Source organism: Salvia splendens, chromosome 6, assembly GCF_004379255.2.
Source record: "Salvia splendens isolate huo1 chromosome 6, SspV2, whole genome shotgun sequence".
Taxonomy (NCBI): Eukaryota; Viridiplantae; Streptophyta; class Magnoliopsida; order Lamiales; family Lamiaceae; genus Salvia; species Salvia splendens.
The window spans coordinates 36,955,109-36,966,224 of record NC_056037.1 but is presented as its reverse complement, the minus strand read 5'-3'; the positions used below and the strand labels follow the sequence as shown (position 1 = coordinate 36,966,224).

General features: G+C 36.5%; 1 protein-coding gene across 1 annotated transcript; it reads left to right on the top strand.

Moving 5' to 3' along the window:
- Positions 1-1,437: 1,437 nt before the first annotated feature.
- LOC121807590 (ADP-ribosylation factor GTPase-activating protein AGD3-like) lies at positions 1,438-8,905 on the top strand. Its single transcript, XM_042207849.1, has 19 exons — positions 1,438-1,955; positions 2,825-2,901; positions 3,012-3,112; positions 3,590-3,660; positions 3,925-3,987; positions 4,451-4,495; positions 4,925-4,990; positions 5,084-5,131; positions 5,239-5,334; positions 5,420-5,461; positions 5,865-6,080; positions 6,185-6,316; positions 6,416-6,640; positions 6,717-6,803; positions 6,885-7,220; positions 7,344-7,489; positions 7,590-7,683; positions 7,759-8,246; positions 8,357-8,905. Exons 1-19 carry the CDS (start codon positions 1,911-1,913, stop codon positions 8,469-8,471), a joined length of 2,493 nt encoding a protein of 830 aa, XP_042063783.1. The 5' UTR covers positions 1,438-1,910; the 3' UTR covers positions 8,472-8,905.
- Positions 8,906-11,116: the final 2,211 nt, after the last annotated feature.

Genomic DNA, 11,116 nt, shown 5'->3' with positions numbered 1-11,116 from the left:
TCATATGATACACATTTTATCTCTGTTTTAACATTGTGATTCACACTATTTATATTAAGTCATTTACATGAATATGATAGATATTAATGAAAGGAAAAAGGATATCATTGCATAAAAATATATTTTCCTTGATTAATACTATTATTTTATTAGTTTATTTGTCACTTTTGTCAAGTGGGTGGAGATAAATGTTGGCTCTTACATTCCAATAATTTTAATAAGAGTCAAATTGAAGTCACATATTAATGCAAGACAATGACTTTGTCAAAGACAATGGGAATGACCGAGTGAGTGTTGTTACCCTAACATTAATGTCTCATTCCACCACAACCTTAACATTGCAATAGAAATAACTACAACCAAACAATTGCAAAAATCCAAAGAATAAATAATAGTACTACATAAGTATAGATTAATGGACCTATCATTTCTCAAGATTCAGATGAATCAGAACGTCTTACTAAACTCCATATTTTTGATATGCACTTGTTATTGGGATCAATTATTTTTTTTCAAATTTGGAAAGCCAACTCGTTCCAACAAAAACAATAATATTACTACTCATAAATCATAGTACTATTCAATCCATATACGTCCCAAATCCATTGCACCCACGATTAGTAATAAAATACTAACCAAAATTGCTAAATAAATTGGGGAAATTTTTACCTCCAAACTCAAATTGATAGCTAAAAAGAATTGGTGGTCGAGACGTATTGTTACATGGCGTATCCAATCAATCATAGTTATAGAGAAAACAATGAGAAAAATAACTTCTTTAATTATAATTGATTGGAGACACTATATATTATTAATATGTCCCGACCACTACTCTTTTAGATTGAACAAAATAAACAAATGTTTTATTAATATGTAAATAAAAGACACGTTTTCGACTTGCCACACATTTGAAGAAATTTTTTGACATTATAAAGTTAGTAAATAAAAAAGTTAACAGGATGTGATTCTTAATTTATACTATAATAATAATATATTAATTTTTAATAGAATGTGTTCACTTTCTTAATTTAAAAATAACACAGATATGTCATTTAGTAAGGTACGTCGAAATATGGCAAAATGCGCTGTTATTTTTAACCAAAAAGAGTATTAAATATTATTACCAAATTATAATCATGGAATGTTTAATTAAAAAAATAGTGGGGCCATTACTAAAAACAAGGCTAGATTGAAAATTATTGGTATTGAAATCCAAATATTACCAAATGTAATTATACTTAATCCATAATTTTTTCACATCGTTATCATTTTACTTTAGAAAGTAAATTTTTAACATTTGATTATAACCATTAAACTCTGATAAATTTTTTTATATATATCGTACTCCAAAATAAAATTGAACACGAAATTGAAACTAATCAAACTAATTATTACACTTGAGAAAAAGACCACTCCATAAAATAAAATTGACACCTTTTCTTGATTCTTCAACAAAACATTCATCAATTCCCAAGATTTCTCCATTAACAGACCTCTCCATCTCACTTGGTCTCCACTCTCACTCTTCACTTTCCTCTCCCCTAGGGTTTGGGTTCCTCTCTTCATACCATCTCTTCCCCTTCTCGGGCTTTGCACCAACATAATTCTGATTTATGTACTCCAGCAAATGGGATAAGTGTTAAATTGGGAAAGAAATAAAACCCGCATTTTGTTTTTCAAGGAAAATTGAATTAGAACAAACCCATTTCGAAAGAATTCTTTTTTATTTTCATAGAGCTGAGATTTGGATCAGTGAGATCGGCAGAAATGGTAGTTATTGTAGTGATGGGTTAAGCTTTAAGGAGAGAGAAAGATCTTATTGTTAGCTGTCAATGGAAGTTTGGTGAAATTTATTGTTTGTTTAGAACTAAAAGAAGGTAAAAAGGAGCAGAAGAATTGGGTCTGCCAACATGCATTTTGCTAAGCTTGACGACTCTCCTATGTTTCGTAAGCAGGTTGGTGGTTTTTGTTCTTCCTTTTCAACTCATTTAATGAAAATTCTTGTATTTGTTTGCTGTAAATAAGCCGAATTTGTTACTTTTATTGCTTGATGACGATTGATTTAATTGTTTTCCTTATTTCTTGCTGCTCAAAACTGAAATCATGGTTAGTTTGTAATAAATTTATGTCTTTTCTGATCATAGAACACTGCCCATTGAGCTTTGTGATTTTGGTTACTATACTATCAGCTTTGAATTCTTGATTCTGATCTTTGGCCATCTGAATTTAACAGGATTTTTTTTGTAGAAATGTTTAGGTATAGCTCATGCCTCAAGATTGAAGATATGTTGGGTTTTTTGGGCTTAATTCTTTTTACCTCAGTACACGGCATCGTAAATTGACAGTAGTAGATATTCAATTTCATCGTAGATTTGATAACTTGTCCAATTGTACAAGCATGTACTCCTTTCTTTTCGTATTTCGCCTTTTGGGCTTCAGTTTATATGGGGAAAGTAAGGAAGTCCTGTCACTGCGACATTTTCTAGTTGCCCAACAAATTGTGTTATTGAAGTGTGTGTGTGATGATGGCAAGAGTTGTGTTATCGCCGATGTTGAAAGAAATAATGAGACTTCCATTATAATCTGAGCTACTTTGAACTCTTCACATTCAAAGATATACTTACTAGACATTTTTTGCTGGTGTACACATTTCTACAAAAGCAGAGAATATCCTATTTAAAGACTTTACTAGTCTCTGACTCTTTGAGAGTGTATGTGTCATTCCAGTAATTTGAGCCCATTCTGTCGCTCCTACATTTGCTTCTTGATGCTCTTCGAATTTTTTCCAATGGTGGTTCTGTAACTCTGCTCTCTCGATGAACAGATACAAACTTTGGAGGAAGGTGCCGACTCCTTGGGTGAAAGATGTTTGAAGTTTTGCAAAGGATGTCGAAGATACACGTAAGACCAATATTCTTCAGTTTCTAGAATGCTAGACTTACGTGTTATTCTCTATTTTTCTATTTGATAATGTGGAGTCTAAAGTTTGAAGCATCTTCTTCTGCTTACAGTGAAGGACTCGGTGAGGGATATGATGGAGACATAGCTTTTGCTAGTGCACTGGAAACTTTTGGTGGAGGCCATAATGACCCTATTAGTGTTGCCTTTGGAGGTATAAATGGACGTTCTAAATATTCACCGTTTTGCAATCTAGTTAGATGTCTTGCATAAGTATTTATCTTCATTAAAAGCCATGAAAATTGGCCTGTGCTGACTGCCATATGAATTCTTGAGTGTCAGATGCCAATCCATGGGAATATGCAGTTACTCTCTCTCTTTCTCTCTCATTGCACAATTTAGAAAAATCTTAGTCACGTTAATATTGTTTAGCTGATCTAATGAGATGGTATATATACGCAGACATCGTACCACATGCTATACATCTAAAAAATCTGTGTTATGGTCACATCTTTCTAGATCTTTATGGATCAAGACCCAATTTGTTCTTGAAATTCTCTGATCTTGTTCCACAGTTTTTTTTGGGTTCTCTTAATGATAACACTCCTATTTATTTTCTTTATGGCAGTGGGCTTTTATCAGTGAATTGATTAAAATTGGTACTGTTAGTTTAAAATTCTTTCCTGTGTAGGTCCTGTAATGACAAAATTCACCATTGCATTGAGGGAAATTGGGACATACAAAGAAGTTCTCAGATCTCAGGTATGCACTTATGAATCTGGTCTTGATCTAGTATATACTTCGTATGCAGCTGAGGCCACTGAGGAAAAAAATGTGTTATCAGTCTCTTGGAACTTGTTTTGAAAATGAAGCTGTACTTCATCTGTAACTTTGATAGACATTGTTTTATCAACTTTTATGAACGTAGTTCCTCGACACGGATATTGGATTAAATTGTGATACTAAGATGTTTGATAAGTTATCATGCAAATGTGCATATAACTGTATGCTTTTTTACTTGTGCAGGTTGAACACTTGCTAAATGATCGATTGCTGCAGTTTGTAAATTTGGATTTGCATGATGTCAAGGTTCCCTTTTCTCTATTACTCTTTTAAATTTGATTAAAACTGCAATATAGTATATTGTTTGCTGGCTATCTTTAATTGGTAATCAGTACCTCAAAATTTGCTGCCATGTTATTTGTCCCACCACTCGCCAGAGTCCTTTATCTGTGTGATCCACTTGAACGTCTTTCTTTCTAAACACCTTTTTCTTGATGGATGCTAGTTAAATGAAATCTAGTATTCTTCATTAGGCCCAAACTCTCGCCTTCCACAACTTAGATTCAGTATTCTATCATTCTATGCATACAACCCAAGTTCTCGGGTCCAGTGTTATTGCATTATTATCTTACTGAGCCACCTCCATGTATTTATTCTACTCGTATTGAAATTGACATGCCTCCTGTAAACATTTGTTAAGTCATCTTTATCCATGTGTTCTGCTGTCTTTAGTTTTTGATCATTTCACTAATGGGTTTTTAGCACACAGGAGGCACGCAAACGCTTTGACAAGGCTAGTCTTCTCTATGACCAGGTATTGTTCCACACTGATTCTCTTTTGCTTTTGCATGTAGCATCCAGTGCCTTCTGCCTGGGCACCTACCTTGTTGGGTTGAAGAGTTGGGATCGAGCAGTTTGAAATTTGAACTTTAGAATTGCTGCAGTATGACATTTTACTAATCAGTAGGGTAAACTTATAATTTGTCCACACATTTTGGACCTTTCTTCTGAAGTCTGGCCATGAAGGTCCTTCAAAATTTTCGTAACCTGCCAGATAGAGTCATTGTTATGAGCTTGGGATGAGCAAAACTGAATCAATTCCTAAAACCCTATAACGATTGCTAGCAGCCTAGCCGTACTTTGGGGTTTTCATATTCGTCTCTAAGAAACAGGGTGTTTATTATGATCGACATCTATGACAATTTGGGTAAATTTTGTTAGTAAATCTATTATAGTTCTACAGGCTCGTGAGAAGTTTTTGTCATTACGAAAAGGCACAAGAAGTGATGTAGCAACTGTCCTGGAGGAGGTAACCATCAAACTTGTTGCATGAAGCTAAATCATTAAGTCCATATAATACCCTTAACCTCATGTTTTAACGTTGTATCTTGGAATTATCCAGGAGCTCCATCACGCTCGGTCAACTTTTGAGCAGGCGCGATTTAATCTGGTTAGTGATTTTCCACTTACTATATATCTTTTGATTATTTCAAAGTCGAATTATGGTTCTGTTGCACAAAATTTCGAATGTGATTAATTTGAATTCTTACCATCCAGGTTACTGCTCTTTCAAATGTTGAAGCAAAGAAAAGGTTTGAATTCTTAGAAGCAGTTAGTGAGACAATGGCTTCTCATCTTCGATACTTCAAACAGGTATAACTTAATGCTGAAGTGTGGTCGAAGCTCTAAATTTAGTGTTTCTGTCGTTTCCAACCACTCTATTCTTTGGTTTGTGCAGGGATATGAGCTGTTGCATCAAATGGAACCTTATATTAACCAGGTTCATCTTACTTTCTTTGGGTTGTTGAATTAGTCGAGTATATGAGTTATGATGATTATTTGTGATTCCCTGAAGTTACTCCTTCCTGGCGTGTGATCAAATACTAACTTTTTACAGCAATAACTAATAACTAAATATCAATTTTGTATGTTAAAAATATCAACACAAAGACATAAATTTATCAATCTTTTTGTGTTGATAAACTTATGTCTTTGTGTTGATATTTAAATTTACATGCTGTATTGATATAATTATATCTTTGTGTAGATAATTTTAATACACAGAATTGAAAGTTATTAGTTATTACTGTAAATTAGTTAGCACACTAACGCAACCCTACTCTTCCTTTCATTAGTATTTATGACCCGAGAAATATTATATTGATTTTTAATATTTGGTGCAGGTTTCGACTTATGCGAAACAATCAAAAGAGAGATCCAATTACGAGCAAGCAGCTCTTAATGAGAGGATGCAAGAATATAAAAGACAGATTGATAGGGAAAGCCGGTGGTCCTCAAATGGTTCGAAAGGATCGCCAAAAGGAGATGGAATACAAGCCATCGGGAGGAGTTCACATAAGATGATAGAGGCTGTCATGCAATCTGCTGCAAGAGGAAAGGTTATAGAGCTTTGACTTAAAACGATCAGTCACTTTCTCTAGCTTATTCTTTTTATTTCATTTCTTTTTTTGTATGCCTCCCTGAAGCTTGGAATTTCGTTCAGGTTCAAACAATTAGGCAGGGTTACCTCTCGAAGCGATCCTCGAACCTGAGGGGTGATTGGAAAAGAAGGTTCTTTGTCCTTGATAGCCGAGGAATGTTGTACTATTATCGAAAAAGAAGCAGCAAACCTTCTGTGAGTGGATACTTGAACTAACCCCTTATGTAACGTAGATGGTACTTTTTTCTCCAGAAATACAGTCCTTTCAATCCCACGAGATATCTTTGGCTGCAGGGTTCGGGCGCTCAACTTTCTAATCAACGGAATAGTTCTGAATTGGGTTCTGGATTGCTAAGTCGCTGGTTGTATTCTCATTATCATGGTGGGGTACATGACGAGAAATCGGTTGCTCATCATACCGTCAACTTGTTAACTTCAACAATAAAAGTTGATGCTGACCAATCAGATTTAAGATTCTGCTTCCGAATAATTTCCCCAACAAAGAACTACACACTACAGGTCTGATTTTACAGTTTTATACTTCTCAAGTATGCTATTGTTTCGACATTCATGAATTGTTCCATTTGCTTGTCAGGCAGAGAGTGCCCTGGATCAAATGGATTGGATTGAGAAAATCACGGGGGTGATAGCCTCATTGTTGAGTTCCCAGACTCCCGATAGGGTAACATTTCCGAGTTCTTATACACTAATCATCTGTAATCTGAATATTATTCACTATTGAACGTTTCCTATCGTTGTTCAGTGTTTAGCCATTAGTCCAATGGGAAGCGGTCATCATCGGTCCACCAGCGAGAGTAGTTCATTTGAAAGCGCTGACTTTGATCATGGAGCGATCGAAGAGTACACTTCAGAGAGGTTTAACTCGTTACAGATAGACCGTCATGTGAGAAACACACAACAGCAAAGAACCGGTCTTAAAACTGAGAAGCCAATTGATGTACTGCGGAAAGTCTGTGGTAACGACAAATGTGCTGATTGTGGTGCTTCTGAACCAGATTGGGCTTCCTTGAATCTGGGTGTTCTTGTATGCATTGAATGCTCTGGTGTTCATCGTAATCTCGGTGTGCACATATCTAAGGTATAGGTAGCATTATTACTAGGCCTTACCTATGTCTTACATAATCTCTCGAAACCAAACACATTCTGGATTTTGCTCTATATTATAGTTAATGTGCAAGTCGAATCTTGCTCCTCCTTGCAGGTGAGGTCACTAACTCTAGATGTTAAGGTCTGGGAGCCGTCTGTTTTAAATCTATTTCAGTCTCTCGGAAACACCTTCGCCAATTCAGTATGGGAGGAATTACTGCAGTCTCAAGGTGTCTTCCAAGTCGATCTTGGCTCCACGGGGTAAAACTCGTTTTAACACAACGAGTTGCGTTGCTTTGATGAGCTGCTTTTGGTGAAAATTCTCTGTATGCCGTCGCTTATATTTTGGTTTCTTATGAAGGTTGTACCAGGCTAATAAGCCACAAATGCTTTACTTCAGCAAGCCAAGTCCCACAGATTCAATTTCTACGAAGGAGAAATTCATTCATGCCAAGGTAGTTTTCTCATCATCCTCGTATTCTTGTTATACAGTATCTCGTCTTATATGTTTGCTGTTTCCATTTGAACAGTATGCGGATAAGATTTTTGTTCGGAAGGCCATGGACCACCAGCCTCTAGTACAACAGATCTGGGATGCTGTTCGTGCCAACGACAAGAAGGCTGTATATGGGCTCATCGTTCACTCAGAATTAGACATAAATGCTATTTACAGGCAAGGAGCTAGTAGCTCGTCTCTTACCCTTGCCAGAGTAATGCTGTTGCAAGAGCAGACCGGCCATGATGATCCCTACTCCGATTGCTTGGAAGCTGAGGTGTTGCACGATACGTTTCCAAGCTCCACGAACCCGCCATGCACGAGCGAAGACGACAGTCATGCTGAGGATCTCGATGGATGCTCCTTGCTTCACCTTGCTTGTGAGACTGCGGATATAGGAATGATAGAGCTTCTTTTGCAATACGGTGCAAGCATAAACACTACTGATTCTAGGTCACACACACCCCTTCATCGGTGTATCATCAAAGGCAAAGCCACATTAGCGAAGCTTCTCCTAACAAGGTAACGAGTCGGTGAATAATCTCATATGCTAACGAGGCACGCTGCATCGCCATATTTAAATTCTAATTGTGATTAGTTGATTAACCCTAATTGCTCTGGATTTACTTCAGAGGGGCTGATCCGCGAGCTGTTGATGACCAAGGAAGATCCGCACTTCAGCTTGCCGTAGAATCTAGTTTTGACGACACTGAGGTCCTTGCGATACTGTCAGAATCACATGGATGACGAGCTCAATCAACTAAAGAAGCAAGAAATGCATCGTTTTCCTTGAGGAAGACGGTACCTGGGGCGTTGGGAGCAAGTCTACTGTAATTACGTATGATCGCTTGCTCTCAGAAGGAGAACGCCGTTCATGAATCCCGGGCTTCTGCAGAGGTAGCATATATGCTTCTACATTGATCTTGAGGTTAGTTTAGCCATTATGGTTAATGGTGATGAGAAAAAGATTTAGGTGTAATGAAATTGGTGTATTACAAGTATAATGTTTGTTGAGTTATTATTTATTTTAATGGCGTGTTGTTGTACATGGTATAGTTAGGATGTTGATTTTGTTTTGTTTTGTTTTGTTTTTGAGTTGTGTATACATTGCCAAGAATTTGGATAGGAGTTCTCTTCTAAATTTATGTTGCTTTTAGGTGGTGCATGTAATTTGTATGGTCCCCTTTTTGCAATATTTATTTAGTTTAAATAGTTATGGGAGCTAGCTGAATCATAATTTCCTTGTTTTCATGTGATTGCAAGTGGAGGAATAAATTCAAAAAAATAGATGAAAAATAGAAATAGTTAATAGGAGTATATATAGTTATTTTGGGGATAATAATAAGGTTTTCAAAACATAATTTAAGACTTTTAAAAATTACATGTGCCCAGTTTAATCTGTAAAACATAATGTAAAACTTTTAGCTCTAAAAATGTGTAGGAACATGATACGTTATTAATTTGATTAAATCGAATGACTCTATTTAGAGAATCCACAATAGCGGATGTCCCGACGGACGTCCGCTATTGCAACGAAAGAGGCGGATGCGGGCGTCGGGTGCGGACGAGAGGTCATCTGCGGGTGTGCGCGGACATCCGTCGTGACGTCCGCTATTGCGGTGACACGACAACCGTCCCGGCGGACGTCCTAATTTTCAATTTCTTTAATTTTGATTATTGTTCTTGTCCGTCAGGAATGTCCATAGGGATGTCCGCTATTGTGCAGTGGAATGTCCTTATGATGTGACAGTGTTGTGGGATGTTCTTATGACGTGACAGGAGGTGTTTTTGGGATGTCTATCGGGACATCCGTCCTTACCGTTGATGCTCTTTTGCCATTAATTTAATACTCCCTCCGTCCCGCACTACTCGCACTTATTTCCTTTTTGGCCGTCCCAAGTTACTTGCACTCTTTCCATTTTTAGTAAAAAATTTCACCTACAGCCGTCATTTTTGACTTTCCTATACACTCATTCCTTAATCTCCGAGCCGAAAAGGAAATGAGCGAGTAGCCCGGGACGGAGGGAGTACATACAAAGAGAGACATTATAATTGAAATGGTATGAATATGGTGATTAAATAATAATTTGATAAGAAAGAAAATGATTGCGTGGAGAAAACGAGGTCCAGCCCAACACGCTTCACGAATTTTCGCATCTTTGTTTTTAGATTATAATAATTCAGAATATAGAAAAAGTGATTTTGCATAAATTCGCGTGTACGAAGATCGACGGCTATAAATAAATGGGCAGAAAATGAGCACAAGGTCCGATGATGTTATGCTTTCGGCCCATTTTCATAGCAGCTGCTAATCTACGTGTTCCTTCGGTGGGACCCTTGCGCGGGAAACGTCTAATCTCACCTTATCAAACCAACCTTTAGCAATCCTATTAATATTATTAATTTAAAACTTTATTAATAATTAATATAATTAATTAATCTAAGTTTCACTTTTTTGCCAATTATAAAATTAACGACATCTATAATAATGTTTGATTTAATAGAGTTAAACTAATTGCATAAATAAACAAAACAAATATAGCTAGCGCGAAATAAACGAGAAACATTATTTATGGTGATAAGAGCATCCACAAACCACAATAGTGTGGAAATCCTAGCGGACAATAGCGGACAAGCACTAGGACATCCTATAAAAAAAATTGAAAAGTGGGAAGTCCGCCGAGACGTCCGTCGACTCACCACAATAGCAGACCAGAGGATGGACGACCCGACGGACGTCCCGCTCGCCGGTCGGACGACCTCTCATCCGGCCGGGATGTCCGTCGCGCGATCGTCCGCCCTAATAGTGGACGTCCCGCTCGCCGGTCGGAGGTCAGTCGGGACGTCCGCTATTGTAGATGCTCTAGAGAAATGTTATGCAGTATTGTTGTATATATTTGTTTGATTCTAATATTTTTAAAACTTTATTTAATTGCTTTGATAAATATGTAAAAAATGGGCTTTGATTTGTATTTATTTGTTTGAAATTTCAGAACAATGAAAGAAAACATCGCTTCTAAAAATTTATAAAATTAATAATGTTAATAATCAAATCAAATAGTATATATTAAATTAGAAATTTTATTGGGCGTAAAATTACCATGTCCGCCCACTTCGTTTGCCTCCGACACCGTCCCAAATAAAAAAAAAAACTACATTCGCATTAAATCAAGTTAGTACTATATATGTTCTGTCCTTCCGTTTCCAAATCCTAGATCCGCAATATAAAGTATTTGACATGTATAATGTTACAATCGTGGGCCCATGTTGTGCAATTGATTCATGAGATTCAATCACACGACTAAATCTTAGATGGATAATCATTGAATAATTAGTCATAGCTAATCCTCTATAATTAAAATAATTTCACAGCTCAATCCTAAATTATATTT